General features: G+C 41.3%; 1 protein-coding gene across 7 annotated transcripts in view; it reads left to right on the forward strand.

Annotated features, from left to right (window-relative positions):
* PRDM10 (PR/SET domain 10) overlaps positions 1-17,770 on the forward strand; it is a 174,904-nt gene that overhangs the window by 87,677 nt on the left and 69,457 nt on the right. For 6 of the 7 annotated variants that reach the window (XR_003852164.1, XR_003852165.1, XM_029572986.1 and 3 more), the window contains 2 exons: positions 3,830-3,959; positions 8,210-8,431. Coding sequence is in view for 5 of the 7 variants with exons in the window: in XM_029572986.1 (XP_029428846.1) it covers positions 3,830-3,959; positions 8,210-8,431 (352 nt within the window). In the remaining 2 variants the exon portion in view is untranslated. The remainder of the gene's footprint in view (positions 1-3,829; positions 3,960-8,209; positions 8,432-17,770) is intronic. The other variant, XM_029572988.1, reaches the window with a different exon arrangement.

Here is a 17,770-nt window from a genome sequence, read left to right on the forward strand (position 1 = left end):
TTGATTGCCAACCTTTTAACCATATGGGACTTCTTTAGTTTTGCACATAGAAAGTCTGAGGGCTACATCTGATCTAAAAGGTTTTAGAAAATAATTTAAAACCTATTTGTTCAAATATAAAGATTTTGTAGGGTAAAGGAAGGGTCTTACTGACAACAGTAAGTGTAAAGGACCAGAGGGACTTGTTTTAAAAATATGGTGGTAGGTATTCATAGCCTATATGGCTAAGTAACTCAGCCAGATAACATCCGGCTAAGTTACAAGGATATTCAGCGGCACGACAATGCTGCTGAATATCCACAAAGAAGTTTCTACTTAACCAGATAAGTTGTATCCATCTAAGTTTAGACCTGCTATTGAGGAAGTCTAACTTAGATGAAAAACTTATCTGGATAAGTCATAATATCGCCCCAAGTTAGTTGGTTAGCCAGATAGCCGGATAAGTGACTTATCTGGCTACCTACTGGCTGCTGAACATACCAGATATTCTGCAGCCTCTAGATAGCCAGATAAGTCCTACTTATCCAGCTATCCAACATCTGAATAACGAGCCCATGGTTTTACTGATAAGTATAGAGCCACCAGAATCTAAAACATGGCAGTGTAGTACTTAAGAATGGAGATGTTTTGCTGATTGTAATGTGCTAGTTGTTTATTATTCATTTATTTATTTGCTGGCATTTGATATTCTGCCTTTTCTCTGCGGGGTGTGCGATTGCATTGCTGGAGGCAATTTGAATTGTATAGGGAGATGCCATTGAATAAAGAATTGCAGTCTGTTCTGCTGGTGATTAGTGCATGGATTATTGTAGCCATGTGTGTTTGTCTAGGTAGTTTCATAGTGGTGGATCTAATACAGGTGCAAAAATGAGGTTTTTACTTTTTTTGAGATCAAGTAGGACCCCTAAGCTTCATACTGATTCTTTGAGATGTAACAGAGTGTCTAACAGGTAGGGTGGTGATCGTAATGGCTGACCTTGGTGGCTAATCCAGAGAAGTTCCAATTTAGAGGGGTTCACTTTGAGTTTCTGGTTGCTGAACCAGTGTTCCACACTGAAGTAAGACAATTAGTGAGATTTGACATGGAGTGTGATTGCTCAGCTCCAGTTTTGATGCAGAGTTGACTGAAAAAAGATGGCATTCAATGTTGAAGGCCTGAATGAGGTCGTATATTGGACGGATTTAAATGTTAAAAAGAATTGAGGAATGGGCCAAGTCTTGGGGGACTCCACACTCTTAAGAGCTGGAGGTTTTGAGGGTTTATTGGCTCAAGTGACGGAGAGAGAGGATTTGAACCAGTTTAAGGTGATATCTTCATTGCCCATGTCGAGTAAGTGCTGGATCAGAAGTTGGTGTTCAACTGTGTCAAAGGCAGCAGAGTGATCTAGCAAGACAAGGAGGGAATCATCACCTTGATCAGCGTGCAAGTGGATGCTATTAGTGATGGCTAATAGAACAGATTCAGTTCCATGGCCTTTCCTAAAGCCAGATTGCTGACAGTGCAAAATGTTGTTTTCCTTGAGGTGGTCAAGGAGATAAACTACCTTTTCTATTAGCTTAGACAGGAAGGGAGACTGAGAGATAGTTTCTAATATTTTTTTATCAGATCCAGGTTTATTCAGAATTGGTTTGATGATTGCATTTTTGAGTGAGTGAGGGAAGGTGCCTTGAGATAGGATGGCACTGACAATAGTTGTCAGCCAGAGGGTTAAGTTTTGCTTCAGGATGCAGATGAAGCTAGGTGAAATAGGATCTAATGGGCTAATGGATTGTCTGATTCTTTGGAGGATCTATTCCATCTCTTGTGGGGTAACTTTCCTGAAGTCACTTAGTGGTAATAGTTTGGCTGAGGTTTGGTGGGATGTAGTATCTTTGTTTTGGAGATGTATTGCTGTGATCGGTGAAGTTGAGGAGGGAAGAGCATGTTGAGAAGATCTCATTTTTTGGTGGCAGTGGTGAGTGTTTGAGCTTCAGGTTTAGAAAGTTTTCTCACAAGTTCAAAGAGTTTACTAGGGTGATTCATAGCTAGTTCGAATTGTTTAGAAATGTAATCTTTTATTTTTTTTGGTTGACTGATGGTCATCTTGTACTTTTTGGAGTGTTCTTTGCAAAGTCGGTTGTTGAAATGTGTTTCTCTTTATGCCAAGCTCATTCAAGTTGTCAAAATTGTTATTTGAGTAGGTGGAGACCTTCATGGAACCATGGAGAATTTTGGACAGTTTTGGTGGGATTTGGCTTGAGAGTATCTCAATGGCAGAAGTAAATGTCTCATTCTACAGCTGAACTAGTAGTTCAGGCTGATAGCACCATCTGAGTTTAGAAACAACCCAAGGTTTTAGTTATTTTGCTGTTTTATGTATTTTATGACTATTTTTATTATAATTTGCTTAGGTTATAGATAGGTGAGTCACAAATGGTTTAAATTAAATTAAATATCACCTTTGGAATAAGTAGTTGCATTTAAGAAATGTTGCTGGATTCTTATGTGCTAGCAATAAGAAGAAAAGTTACCTTGCTGTTCCTTTGTCCCAATGAGAATTTAAATTGAAGGGTGGACAGAAGAGCCTTTTGAATTATCAAATATCTCATGTTACTAAAATAACCTTCATGACTCTCCAAAATGCAAAAAAAAAGGAAACAAATTACATTTGAGCCAAATTCATGAAGAGGTTTCTTCTTATCTGTGACAGTGCAAGAAGTTCTTGATGAACTGGGTCCCAGATGTTTTCCAGACCTTGAAAGTGATTTACAGATTAGGCCCTGAGCAATGCTCTTTGCCGGATATGTGCTGTCTATGCCCTGATGTGTCCTATCATGATTCCTTGTCGCTTTTATCCAATTGTCTTGCCTTTTTTAGTATTTATATGTATCTGTGCATCATCAGTCTGTCTTCTGCAATTCCTTGTGATTCACCTGCCAGACATTTGCTACACTGCCTGATCCTAGAGTCAACCTGTCCGTGGTTCTCGATTCTTACTATATTGTAATAGAATTTGGGGATTTATAAGATTTTGATCCTGAAATTTCCAGCTTTTCCCTCTGCGCCATGACTGTATTCCTTAAATATCTCAATTTCATTAGCTTATAGAAACCTTGCACTTCATAAATAATGCTATTCCTTGTATGCAAGTTCCACTGTTTTTCTCTTTGCAGCTACAGCCCTTATCTAAATGCCAATGCAATTTCTATTTTTTTTTTTTGGCTTTGCAGTTTCCTCCTTCTTTGGGCATCCAGCTCCGTTAGAACTAGGGTTGGGATCTGATGCCATGAGCCTTCATTTGCATCTACCTGAAATTTTTTTTTACCCCTCTTTTATATCCCCCTCCTAATTAACTTTAGTCCAGTCATTGCCGCAATAGTCCTTGGCTGCAGGCCATGTACCAGAACTGCTTCCAGAAGCCTGCAATCATGGGCCTAAGTCAGTCTTTAGAGGTTACCATTGCACAATGACCGAGGCTCTCCCCTTCTCCGGAGGCTGTGAATTTTGCCTCTGTTGCATTCCCAATCTGGGAAATGGAAGGCGTGACACAGGATGAAAACCCAGGTCCTCCCCTTGGCAGTGTGCAGCATGGCCTCAGAGCCACTAGGCCAGCCCCCAAATGCCACTTTAACAGGAAATAATGTAATTCAGCTTATTATAAAACAAGTGCACCTGCTGTATCTAAAATACATTCCCTTGGCAAAACTGTGAATAGGTTATTTCTAGTCATGGCTTACCCTTGAAATGAATTGTTGATTTCTTTTTGTAGGTCTAATAAATAAATGATACAAAGCTGGAATGGGCTTATATTCTTATTTAGTAATGTGGTGGTTTTTTTATGTTCTTTAGAACAAAAAACAAAAATAGAGGTCGAGGGAAAAGAAGGTTTGGACCAGGGAGACGTCCAGGGCGGCCTCCAAAATTCATGCGGCTGGAAGTGACCAGTGAAAATGGGGATAAAAGTGACTATGGAGCGCAGGTAATACTGGGATCGTACATTATAAATTCGGACATGGCTGTATTTTACAGTGGTAAACTTTTTCAAAATTCTCTTCTGATGTTTGCTCTGGAGTAGAGAAGGTGCTGGAATATATTTTTCAAAGAGAGCCTATTGTTAAAATATCATTATGTCAAGAAATGTATTTCATTTTATGAAGTCAATATTCAGAGGATTTGTCTAGCTGTATGTGTCTGAGTAAAAACTTAGGCACATATTTTTTCACTCAGCTCACAATCCAGCTATGGAATTTGTTGCCGGAGGATGAAGTCAAGGCAACTAGCATAGCGGGGGGGTCTAAAAGAGGTTTTGTCAAGTTCATGAAGAAAAAAACATCAACCATTATTCGCCAAGAAGCCTTTGATTATGCTAGAGAGTGACCACAAGAAATAGATCTACTTTTTGGGATCAGTCAGATTCTTGTGACCTAATGTGGCAACTGTAGGGGAGAGAATGTTAGGCTTGATGGACCTTAGTTTGACCCAATATGGCAATTCTTATGTTCTAACACATATAACAGGTGGGCCATTTTAAAACAAGCCATTCTTTGTCCTATGCTCCACCAATCCAGGACATGTGGGTAATATCCCTCATCCAGCATCTGGAGTCAGAGTTGTATATTCTTTTTTTTTTTATGACATCACCTGTGTATATCATATGCAGAACCTGTGTAGCCAGTGTCCTCTGCCTCCAGCTACTGGACGGTCAGTTGCGGACAAGCTCACCTTAGAGATTTTTAGTTTTAGTTGATTTCATAGAAACTTATGCCCATAATTTAAGTTAGCTTTGACAGAAGTATATTGGCTATGCAGATTCCGCATATGACATACATAGATGATGTCATCACAAAAAAAAAAATAAAAGAATATACAACTCTGCCTCCAGATACTGATGAGGGAAATTACCCACATGTTCTTGACTGGTGGAGCATAAGTAAAGGAAAAGAAATGATCAGGTAAGTCTTAATTTCTCCTTTTCTTGGGTACGGTTACGGTCCCGGGTCATGCCCCAGGACCTCCACCTACCTCGCGGCCTGGCCCGGCCGCAGGAGACCGTCGGCCCGGTCCAGCCGCAGGAAACCTTCGACACCAGGCCTGGATCGCGGCTTACCGTGGCGCTCCCCATGAGAGGGAGACACTGTCGACGGCCCACGGCTGGCCCCGCCCCCTAGGCGCGCTCGCCGGGGGTTCAGCATTTAAAGGGGCCAGCGCGGGAATCGCTGGACAGCTCCCCGGATGACGTCAGACGCTGCTAGGTTATTTAAACCCGGCAGCTACAACAGGACCTCACCTTGCAACGAGGTTCCACAGTCTTCTGTGTCTTTAGTTGCTGCAGTGTGTCCTGATCATCCTGACTTCTGGCTCCTGACCTGGCTTGCTCCTGACTATGTTTTCTGCTTCCGCTCCTGGTTCTGGTATTGTCTTCTGACTTCTGGCATCTGACTCGGCTTCGTCTTCTGACTACGTTCTCAGCTTCCGCTCCTGGTTTTGGCATTGACTTCTGACTCCTGGCTCTCGACCCGGCTCCATCCCACGACGCCGTCTTAAGCTTTCGTCCCTGGCTTTGGTTTGGATCTCTGACTTCTGGCTTCTGACCTGGCTTCGCTCTTGGACTCCGACTTCAGCCTCTTCCACCATCTCAGGTATCCGGTATGTGCTGGCCCAGAGGATTCTCCTAAGTCCCAGCGGCTCGGGCTCTCACGGGCTCCTCCTGGGGGAGCCGCGGGCTTCCGAGGGTGAAGACTCTTCAGCTTCCTGGGCCCTGCCACCCTTCGTCCATCTCTTCGGCCACCTCCTGGATCCTTGGTCGCATAGGGTCTCCCCTAAGTCCAAGAGGTCGGGGTCCCTACGGACTCCTCCTGGGGGGACCTCGGACTTCCAGTGGTGGAGCCTTTTCCGAGTCTCCTCCGAGCCGCCTCCCGGCTGTGACCCTCGCCATGGGCCCCCACGGCATACCACCAACTGTCTCAGCCGGCCCAAGGGTCCACAAGCATAACAGGTACAGCTTTGTTTCACCCATAGAAACGCCTTTGAAAATTACCCTCAAGGAGTCCAAGCTGCTGTAATGAATGACAGCGAAATGCTAGACTTGGCGCATATGCAAATAAAATGAACCTAGGATTTTGGGATATGATCTCTTGGATAGACTAAAGAAATAGAATAAAATAGAAGATTGAAGGGAGATCTAATGGAAGCAAACCTAAACAATATGTTTTTTTCTCCAAGGGACAAGCAGGAGGGCAGTCCTCACACCAAGGGTAACATCATCAGATGGAGCCCAGCCCCAACTTTGATTTCAAAGATTCTAAAGCTTTCAAACATTCCCTACTGAGCATGTACAGCTGTAGTTATTACCCTGTCCCCTAGATAGAGTCCCTCAGTCTCTTTTTTTCCGCAGAGCCATGTGGTTGCGGGAACCGTGTGGTCACGGGATTCAGCTTTGCTCTCCTCACAGTTTTTATTGTGATTTTTTTTCTGGAACTGCAGCTATTTTTATGTTTATTTTCTTTATGGTAGTTTTTGTTTTTTATTTTACTTTTCTTCTTTTCAACTTTCTGCCCGCTACATGACGGGCCTTCATCATTGTGCAGCCTGGCAGAGTTTAATTTTATTCCTTAAATACTGCTTGCAAGCTATACTTCCCCCTTTTAGGCAGGGAGGTCCTGGTTCATGCAACTACTGTTCCATTTACTGGACCGCATGATTCCTTGGGGAAAGTATATATAATCATGGCCTTGGGTATTGATACCTAGGCCAAGTTGTTGGGCAGTAGGTTCTGAGATCAGACTGACCCTGCTCTGGTATCCTTCGGGTTGCCAAGTCGGTAAAGGAATCCTGTTTCTACAGGGGTTTGCACTGGCAGCATCCCGGCTTTCTCTCTCTTGGCAGATTTCTTCCCCAGGAGGTTCTCTCTCAGTTTTGGCTGTTCCTATCATGTTGAGAGGTCTACCTTGGGGAGTAACTCCCTATGGCAGTCATCAGTGAGTTGTTTGGTTAGGGGTGATAAATAGAGCCTAGTGGCTTTTTCTTATCCCTGCAGCCCTGGGGTCCACCTCATTGTATTCTTCACTTGACTTCTGGTCGGAATATCAGGGTAGGGAGAAAAGCTAGGGCATTCGTGGTACATCTTAATGTATACCTGCAGGGATTGGTACACCACCTTTTCCCTGTTTTTTCGCCAGGTACTGGCTAGTACTGCCTTTAGCTTTTCATACTACTACATTTTGACCAAAGTAACTTCCTGCTTACCTGAGCTAACCTGTGGACAGAGAACGTAGGTGAGCTTCAGGCCTAGCTTAACTCACTACTTGGGGGGGGGGTTTGGGCTAGCAATCCCGTTTCAGGGATTGTCTTTCATCCCCTGACACTTTTGCCTAGGTGGTCAGATCTGACTGGTACTTTGGCAGGTAAGGTCAGTCTCAGACTTGGCCACCGTTGCTGCTTCTTCTTCCGAGTGTTGCGTGGGGTTTTCTGCCTATCAAACAATCCTTGGGTGCGCTTCTGCAAAGGCATTTTGTCCTTCAAATGCTAGTGGCCTGTAGTTTCTTTCTGGAGGGTCTCAGCTGGTTTTTCGGAAACTGTGAGGTCTGAAGGAAACTGTGAGGTCTTCCTCCAAGAGTCCTTATTTTATTTATTTATTTAACGCGTTTTGTATACCGTCATTCGGTTTCGCCATCAGAACGGTTTACAGTGCTCATGAAATAAACTATTCTCTTGGTTGCTTCTCTAGGCCTTTTCCTGTAATCCAGGAGGATCTAGACCTACCTTGCTTCTCAGGGTTCACTGATCCAAAACCCTGACTGTAATAGTCCCGTGAGGCAAAGTATGCTTCTCGCTGGACTACACATCACGCGCTTGCCTTAGGCACTTCCGCTATGCATCGAGGTATTTGTGTCTCAGTCTGTTCCATGTTCTATATTTTATTTTATTGTATTTTTTTATGGGGATGTCAGGACTTGGGTATACTGCAGAGGAGATGTGCTTGTGCCTGAGGAGGAAAGGAAGACAACTTTTATTTTATTTATTTTTATTTACATTCTGCCTTTTGCAGGATAATCTCAGAAGAAACTTCCCTCCAGTCTCTGGGACTAGTGAGGGCATCTCTGCTGCCCAGGCATGCTTTCTGGGGTTGAGGGTTTAAAAAATGAGGGAATAAACAAATTTTGACTGTGTTTTCTCTGAATTTTGTGGGCTCCTTGCTTATTGCTGTTCTGTATGAATTTGTGTTCTCAGCAGTTGCTGCATTTTACCAAGGGGCAGTTTGATGATGCTGGGCAGGCTTCACTGAATGGACTGGACCAACAGGCTCAGACACTGGTGACGATTCCTCACCCAGTAACAGAAATGCATTTGCCACTGGAACAACAGACAGAAGGGCCCCCAGTGCTGCATCACCAACGGGGAGAAAGCCCGGTGCTGATGACTGACGACATACGCCGAGCAAAACGCGTCCGAGTAAGTCTTCTGTTGTTTCTATAAAGCTAGCTTTTCTGTGGATAACTCAGTTTCACAACCCTTCTCTTTTGCTCACAATGCCATGGGTATTATTACCTTCGTAGGCTCTTAACAGCATATCCAGAGGCATTCTTTTTTTGGGACATCTTGGTCAATTGAACAATGTAGCCCCCCAAAAATATATGTAGAGGGTAATTTTCAATGCCATTTCCAGGGATAAAACAGCACTTTATGGGTTTATTGAAAATTGCTCATACTCTGTCTGGGTAAATGTTTGCGTGCATTAGTGCTATGCCTGTAAAATTACCCACGGTAAGAAGTGTTCCCAGGGGTGGGACTGGCGAGGGGCTTGCCCTTGCATGCATTCTTTTTGCATTTTCACAAGTAAACCTATAATTTTTCTTACCAGATGTAAATGTGGCTGAGTAGTTTTCCAAGGTAATTTTCAAAGCAAAGAACATGAATAATTTCACTTTCAAAATTAGTATAGAGCCCACCGATGATAAGTATCTGCAGACTTTACACATATGTGGGAAGTTACAAAATTATCCCCATATTATCCCCAGATGAGCTTGAAAATCGAGACAGGAACTGATTCTTTACAAGCGGCAAGTGACTCAATGAGCTAGTGTTGGAAATAAAAAGCAAAACAAGTCTGAACCACAACTTTGACTCTGGCTTTGCCTCTGATTAAAAAAAAATAAAAATTCGTAGAATTGAAATTTGCTCTGGGTTTCCTGACTATGTAAAATTGGAGTCTGTTTTTGTTAGAGAATGTTTTATTGATCAAAGATGCAAATTAAAATTGATTGGTTTTCCTAATTCAGTGACCTCATTAGGTCATTGAAATCTGTTTGGCTGTGCAATATTGCTGTAAGAAAATCTTTGTTTGGTTAAACTTTCCTCTTAGAATATCACTGCTAGCGTCTGCTTCCTGGTCCGTGTTTGAGTAAATTGAAATCTTCCATAGCTGTTTACTGCCACTGTTGGGCTTATGTTGAGGTTTTATTTTGTTTTCTTCCGTAATCATGTTCCTTTTCAAAGCACATTTTTCAAAGGCATTTACCATAGGTCAAATAGCCTGTCTGAAAATTGCCTTCCTTAAATATGGCTAAAAGTACGTGTGGGTTCCATAGCACGCACATATTTTTAGCCTCATTAAAAGGAGGCATTCCTGTGGCTGTGATTAGGTCAGGAGAGAAACCAAATGTGCATGCACTATTTTGGCACCACTTCCACCACCCATATAAATAGCAGGTGTAGAGTACATAGATACTTTCAGCAAACACAGTTTGCACTTGCTAACTTTCAAAGAGAAGCAATGTGGATAGTTTCTCTCTGAAATTTTGCAGAGGGTACATGTATTAAAAACACCTGCCTAGTTTGTAGCTGTGCAGGCTGTCTGAAAATTGCCCCTTATGGGACCAATCCTTGGTGGTCTATCGCTCACCCTAAAGCACTGCTTCCCCTCCTCCACCCATTCTGGGTTCTGTGTTAATCTCAGTTCCACTTTCTCTCTTGAATGTCATTATCTCCATTTATTACCTTTAGCACTGGATTTGTCTGTTTTAATCTAATTACTTTCCACTCGCATTCATTTTTCAGCCAGGTCTTTTCTTTGTGCAATTATTTGAGCATAATAGAAATAATGTGCAAAACTGTGCAGAGGATAATTTAGAAATTGAGTTCAGATAGACTAGAAGGCCTGACTGACTAATTTTTTCCCCTTCTTACTATAGTACCACAAGACATAGTAATATAGTACTGATAGCAGAAAAAGACCAAATGGTCCATCCAGGCTGCCCAGCAAGTTTGTTATGGTAGTAACTGCTGCTTCGTGCAGGATAACCTATGTTTCTGTTAAAGGTAGTAACTGCCACTCTGAGCAGGTTACCCCCAAGCCTTCTGTTAAGGGTAGTATTATTTACAATCAAAATCAAGCAACTGTCATACCTAAAGCAAAGTTACTGCTAGCAACATTTTTACTGGGTGAACAGCCTTCTTGATATTTCAGACAATGCTGCGTGAACGTCCTTTGCTTTTGGACTTGACTGTAGAAGCAGTCTTGTGCTTTTTCTCTAATGTCTGCATATTGGTACTCCGGACCATAAAAGATGGGCCCCAGGATTGGCTGCTGTCTGAATTGAATTCCCTTTTTTGCCCCCCATCATCGAAATGGAGAGCAATGTTGCAGTTGCATGGTAGTCACACCCATGCCTTCTGTAAGGGTAGTAATTGCTGCTCCATGCACCCTTTTCTTCATTTCCAGCCTCTAGCCTTTAGGCATTCACAGTCTTTGTCCCATGCCCTTTTGAATTCTTTTACTGTTTTCATTCTCACTACTTTTGAAAGGGCATTTCAGGCATCCATCACTTTCTCACTGAAGAAATATTTCCTGATGTTGGTTCTGAGTCATCCTCCTGGAATTTCATTTTGTGACTCCTGGCTCTACAGTTTGCTTTCCAACGCAAAACGTTAGAAGATTGTGCATCATTAAAACTTTTCGAGTATCTGAAGGTCTGTATCATATCTCCCCTGCACTTCCTTTCTTCCAGGGTATACATATTTAGACCTTTCAGCCTCATAAGTCTTCTGATACAGAGCCCACACCATTTTGGTCACCCTTCTCTGGACCACCTCCATTGTGTCTCTATCCTTTTTGAGATATGGGCTCCAGAACTGAACATAGTACTCCAGGTAAGGCCTCACCAATGATCAGTACAAGGGCATTATCACCTCCTTTTCTCTCCTGGTTATTCTTCTATGCAGCCCAGCATTCTTCTGGCTTTAGCTATTGCTTTGTCACATTGTTTTGCCCCGTTCAGATCACCAGACCTTACTTGATCTCCAATCTGATTTCCCACCATTAAGGATCCTCTTTGCCTCTCTCTCCTGCCCCTCCATATTCTTCACACGAATAGAAATAACCACCAATCTGCTCCTCCTGTCATTCCTTCTTCACATATCCTTTATATCCTGTTCCCCAATGTCCGGAGATGACCTTGAGCATCCTGGGAGCATCTTCAAACAGTTCCTGCAGGGAAGCACATGTAGCTGGGAGAACTCTGTTTGAACTGATTTCCTTAGCTTTCATTGCAGACAAAAATGGAACTGAAGCACAAAAAAAAATAGGGATCTGTTACAGCAGAAATCTACTAAGTTTTTTTAGTGTGTTCTAAATGTAATAAAATGATTTCTCCCATCATTACTTGTTTGTTCCTTCTGTATTTGCTTATCTTAAGCACCGCTTCAAGACAAGAAATGAAATTGTAGTGAGCCAACTCTATCTTAGTATGCACATCAGCATTCACTGATATGACTTGAAATATCTGATGTTTTCTAATATTGGACTGATCTCTTTGAGTTTATCATTTCATAGCGCTGCTTATATCTGGTAGCACTGTAAAAATGTGAAATATCAATAGCAGTTTGAGTTTGTGCTACACACAAGACTTCTTCTCTAGGATTTTGGCTGATCAGTCCAAACTGACATTCAGGACTGCGCTGTTGACAGCTAAGTGGCTCTGGGTGTCTAGCAGTATGTAGATAGTGTGCTTAGCACCTTTCATCTCCCTTTTCCCCAATGGTGTTATAAATATTGCCAAGCACATGGTGACCCAGTTCTTCTATATATTATTTTCTTTCATTAACTTTTAATGATGAAATTCTTGTTCGGTGAAGGAACCATAAAACACTTTGACCAAATCCAAAACATTTCATCACTTTGAAATTAGGCTTCTTGGCATCCGAAGGTGTTTTGTTTCACTCTGTGTGTGTTTGTGAATATAGGAACATTAAGGAACATTGTTCATGCAGGGAAACTGTGGGATTAATAATTTAATCTAACATTGGTTTTTCTTTTTGTACTTAAGTTGTGGATTTTAATGTCCCACTATGCAGTCTCTTGGTTACTAAAGAACGCAGCTGTATGGTGCATTCATAGGCAGAGAATTGACTGAGGATTGTGGGAGGAAAAAAAGGGGGGCATATTAAATGCATATGAATTGGGTGATAATTGTACAGCATATAAATACAGATGGCAGTAACATAGTAATGATGAAAGAAAAAGACCAATAGGTCTATCCAGTCTGCCCAGTACGTTTCTTATGATAGTAACTGCAGCTCCCATGCCGGTTACCCCCAAGCCTTTTATTAAGGGTCGTAATATTTACAATCAAAATCAAGCAACTGTCAAACCCATAACAAAATTAATATTAGCAACATTTTTACAAGGTGAGCAGCCTTCTTGACAATTCAGAGAATGCTTTGCTTTGCTTTTGGACTTGGGCATTAGAAGCAATTCTGTGCTTTTTTCCTAATGTCTGTGTATCAGTACCCCGGACCGTAAAAGTCAGAGCCCAGTGCTGGCCGTCGTCTGAATCCAATTCCTCATTTTTCATTCTCCCCATACCCCCCCCCCCACCCCACCATCAAGCCATCAAGGTGGAGAGCAATGTTGCAGTTGCATCAAAATAATCAAGGCTAATTGGTTAAAGATGGAAATCCCCATGCCCTCTGGTAAGGGTAGCAGCTGCCACTCAATGCAGGTTACCCCCATGCACCCTTTTCTTCATTTACAACCTTTAGCCTTTAGTGATCCACAGTGTTTATCCCATGCCCTTTTGAATTCAAGGGCCTTATCACCTCCTTTTTTCTTACTGGTTATTCCTCTCTCTCTGCAGCCCAGCATTCTTCTGGCTTTAGCTATCCACCTTGTCACATTGCTTCGCTGCCTTCAGATCGCCAGACACTATCACCCCAAGATCCCTCTCTTGGTCTGTGCACATTAGTCTTTCAACCCCCATCATATACAGTTCTTTTGGATGACCACACCCCAGATGCATGACTCTGCACTTCAAGGCATTGAATCCCAGCTGCCAAATCTTCGACCACTCTTCAAACTTTCTTAAATCACTTTTCATGCTCTCTACACCTTCAGGCATGTCTACTTTATTGCAGATCTTAGTATCATCCGTAAATAAAGAAATTTTACCTTCTATCCCTTCAGCAATGAAGCTCACTAACAGACCCGGTCCTAAAACTGATCCTTGTGGCACTCCACTTAACATCATTCTCTCTTTAGGGTAGGTTCCATTTACCATTACATGCTGTTTTCTGTCAGTCAACCAGTTTATAATCCATTCCACCACTTTGGTGCCCACTGCACCACCTTGGTGCCCAATCCCAAGCTTCTCATTTTATTCACAAGCCTCCTATGTGGGACCATATCAAAAACTTTGCTGAAATTCAAGTAAATCACATTGAGTGCCATTCCTTGATCATAAGAACATAACATAAGAAATTTCCATGCTGGGTCAGACCAAGGGTCCATCAAGCCCAGCATCCTGTTTCCAACAGAGGCCAAACCAGGCCACAAGAACCTGGCAATTACCCAAACACTAAGAAGAACCCATGCTACTGATGCAATTAATAGCAGTGGCTATTCCCTAAGTAAATTTGATTAATAGCCGTTAATGGACTTCTCCTCCAAGAACTTATCCAAACCTTTTTTGAATCCCAGCTACACTAACTGCACTAACCACATCCTCTGGCAAAAAATTCCAGAGCTTTATTGTGCGTTGAGTTAAAAAGAATTTTCTCCAATTAGTCTTAAATGTGCTATTTGCTAACTTCATGGAATGCCCCCTAGTCCTTCTATTATTCGAAAATTTAAATAACTGATTCACATCTACTTGTTCAAGACCTCTCATGATCTTAAAGGTCTCTTTCATATCCCCACTCGGTCGTCTCTTCTCCAAGCTGAACAGCCCTAACCTCTTCAGCCTTTCCTCATAGGGGGGCTGTTCCATCCCCTTTATCATTTTGGTTGGCCTTCTCTGTACCTTCTCCATTACAACTATATCTTTTTTGAGATGCGGCGACCAGAATTGTACACAGTATTCAAGGTGCGGTCTCACCATGGAGAGATATAGAGGCATTATGACATTTTCCGTTTTATTAACCATTCCCTTCCTAATAATTCCTAACATTCTGTTTGCTTTTTTGACTGCTGCAGCACACTGAGCTGATGATTTTAAAGTATTATCTACTATGATCCCTAGATCTTTTTCCTGGGTGGTAGCTCCTAATAAGGAACCTAACATCGTGTAACTACAGCAAGGGTTATTTTTCCCTATATGCAACACCTTGCACTTGTCCACATTAAATGTCATTTGCCATTTGAATAATTTTGTATCATCCGCAAATTTGATAACCTCACTCATCGTATTCCTTTCCAGATCATTTATATATTTATTTATTTTATTTATTTATTTAACAGTTTTATATACCGAAGTTCTGGTAACAAAGTTACTAATCACTTTGGTTTACATTACAACAATTAAATTGACAGTATATAGAATAATGTCTTACAATGAACAAGGAAAATTGAACTTGGAAAATAAATAATAACTTACAAAGAGCAAGGAGAGTATAATAAATACAAAAAAAAATATATATATTGAAAAGCACCAGTCCAAGTACAGATCTCTGAGGCACTCTACTGTTTACCCTTTTCCACTGAGAAAATTGACCATTTAATCGTACTCTCTGGTTCCTGTCTTTTAACCAGTTTGTAATCCACGAAAGGACATCGCCTCCGATCCCATGACTTTTTAGTTTTCTTAGAAGCCTCTCATGAGAGACTTTGTCAAACGCCTTCTAAAAATCCAAATACACTACATCTACCGGTTCACCTTTATCCACATGTTTATTAACCCCTTCAAAAAAATGAAGCAGATTTGTTAGGCAAGACTTCCCTTGGGTAAATCCATGTTGTCTGTGCTCTTGTCACTCAATCCAAAAAATCGATCAGGTTTGTCTGACAGGACTTTCCCGTGGCGAATCCATGCTGCCTCTGGTTCAGCAATCCACCAGACTGGAGATAGTTCATTATCTTTTCCTTCAGTAAAATCCTAATTAATTTTCCCACTACTGAGGTGAGGCTGACTGTCTTATAGTTTCCAGCCTCCTCTCTGCTTGCTACCATATAGTGCGAGACTGGTAGAAATACTGAGTCATGTTTTTGGCTCAAATTTCTAACATTCTTGTTGACCTAAGCTTAATAGGAACAGTTAAACTAAGGAGAAGCAAGGAGCAAATCAGTCCCAAACATCTGAACCAGTCACAGGTTGACTTGGATTTCCATAGTCTCCTGATTTGGATGAAAATATGCCCATTCATACCCGTTCATATTTGAGCCACTTGGAGACTGGTGTCATTTTCAAGTACTTTAAATAGTTTGAATCTGTGAATACTTATATACTGTAACTTCAAACCAATCTTGAGTAAATATTTAAATTTAAATATCATTTAAAAAAATGATTTCAATCAGATTGAAGCTGACTCATTATCTAAGTACCATTACATCTACGCAGACGACGTGCAAATATTCATCCCGGTTACGATATCTCTACAAAAAACACTAGAATTCTGGAACAACTGCTTCCAAGCCATCAACAACCTGCTCAAGAGCCTTAACTTAATCCTTAATTCCAATAAAACCGAATTACTTCTCATTTCACAGGACAGTAACTATACTATGACTAACTTACTCCCTACTAGCCAACTTTCCCTCTCCACTCAAGCCAGAAACCTCGGAGTCATCATGGACAATCAATTAAACCTAAAAAGATTTATAAATAATACCACCAAGGATGGATTCTATAAACTGCAAGTCCTGAAACGGCTCAGACCGCTCCTCCATTTCCAAGACTACCGGTCAGTTCTACAAGCAATCATTTTCTCAAAAATTGACTATTGTAACTCCCTCCTACTTGGCCTCCCAGCTAACATCATAAAACCTTTACAAATGCTTCAAAACGCTTCAGCCAGGATTCTAACAAATTCTAACAAAAGAAATCATATTACCCCCATCTTAAGAAACCTTCACTGGCTTCCGATTAAGTTCAGAATCTCCTACAAAATACTAAAAATCATACACAAATCTATTCACAAACTCATCCTACTGGATCTCAATATCCCTTTGCATCCACATATAACCTCCAGACCGATGAGAACAGCGTATAGAGATACTCTCCTCGCCCCACCCATCAAAACCTCATTAAATAAACGTTCTCTATTGACAGCGGGCCCTGCGCAGTGGAACTCTCTAGCTCCAGAACTCCGGAAGGAACCTTGCCCAATCACCTTTAAAAAGAGACTCAAAACTTGGCTATTCGAACAAGCTTTTCATCCTCAATCTATCCAAATGTACACCATGTTCCGTGACTTGTCCTAAAATCTCTTTACCGTTTAGTATTCATTGTATTTTATCCCAAGTTTTCTTGATCCAAGTTCATCTACCTGTTCGATGTAATCGCATTCTTTCATGCGTGTTTAATGTTATAATGTAAACCGAAATGATATGTAACATTGCTACATGAATTGCGGTATATAAAAATGTTAAATAAAATAAGTAAATAAGTAACTTTGAGTTGAATATTCAAAGTTTCAGAGTTGGACTGGAATTAGATAGGAGGAAGTTCACCCATCTGTTGCTGACAGCCTTTTTGGAAAATTAGACTCTGAACTAGTACTTTAAGAGACCACAAAGAAATATTTTAGGCTTTAAAATTTAGGGTCTTACTCTTTATTGTGAAAACACAACTTTCCTTATCAAACTTTCAAGCCCTCCTAAGGAAAGTGTATTGTATGTGCAAGAGATTTAATATGATTTTGAGGGGTAGTTTTGACTATATGGTTGAAACAATAGACAAAGTGATGTATATATTTATTAAGTTTTGATTTTTATACCATTTAATGATTTCTCAATAAAGATTTCAAATAGTTTGTGTTAACTGATTAGTGTGAGCATTTTGATGTGACTGTCATTTTTGATATGTCTTGATTATGTATTGTGAGGACAGGTTTATACAGTTGTTTGTGTTTTGTATTATCATATAAGTTTTACCTGGACTGAGTGGAGGCAATCCCGGGGGAAGGGTTGGAGAGGGGTTTGAAATTACTTGTATATTTTTGTATTTTCAAAGATGAGGATGTGGCAGATGATGATATCATGTCTTCTGGAGGCCCAAAAGCTGGATCTGAAGTATAGGATGCAGACCTTGCCAGGCCACTAAAGCCAGTAGGATAAGCTCTATCAATCATTATCCCTCCAAATTTTCATAACTCCTGAGATGAGGGCATTAATTCAGTGGTGAATGAACTCGGAGGTTCTCAAGGTGGACCTCTTGCTGCATGTCCAAGAGCATCAAGTGATCCTGTCTACCGATGCCTCCACCATGGTGTGGGGGGTGCACATACAAGCTGCGTGGACCCAAGGGTCGTGATTCTCAGCAAAGAGCTATCAGAAAATCAGTTTGCTAGAACTGCGAGCTA

The sequence above is a fragment of the Rhinatrema bivittatum genome, chromosome 12 (assembly GCF_901001135.1).
Source record: "Rhinatrema bivittatum chromosome 12, aRhiBiv1.1, whole genome shotgun sequence".
Lineage (NCBI taxonomy): Eukaryota > Metazoa > Chordata > Amphibia > Gymnophiona > Rhinatrematidae > Rhinatrema > Rhinatrema bivittatum.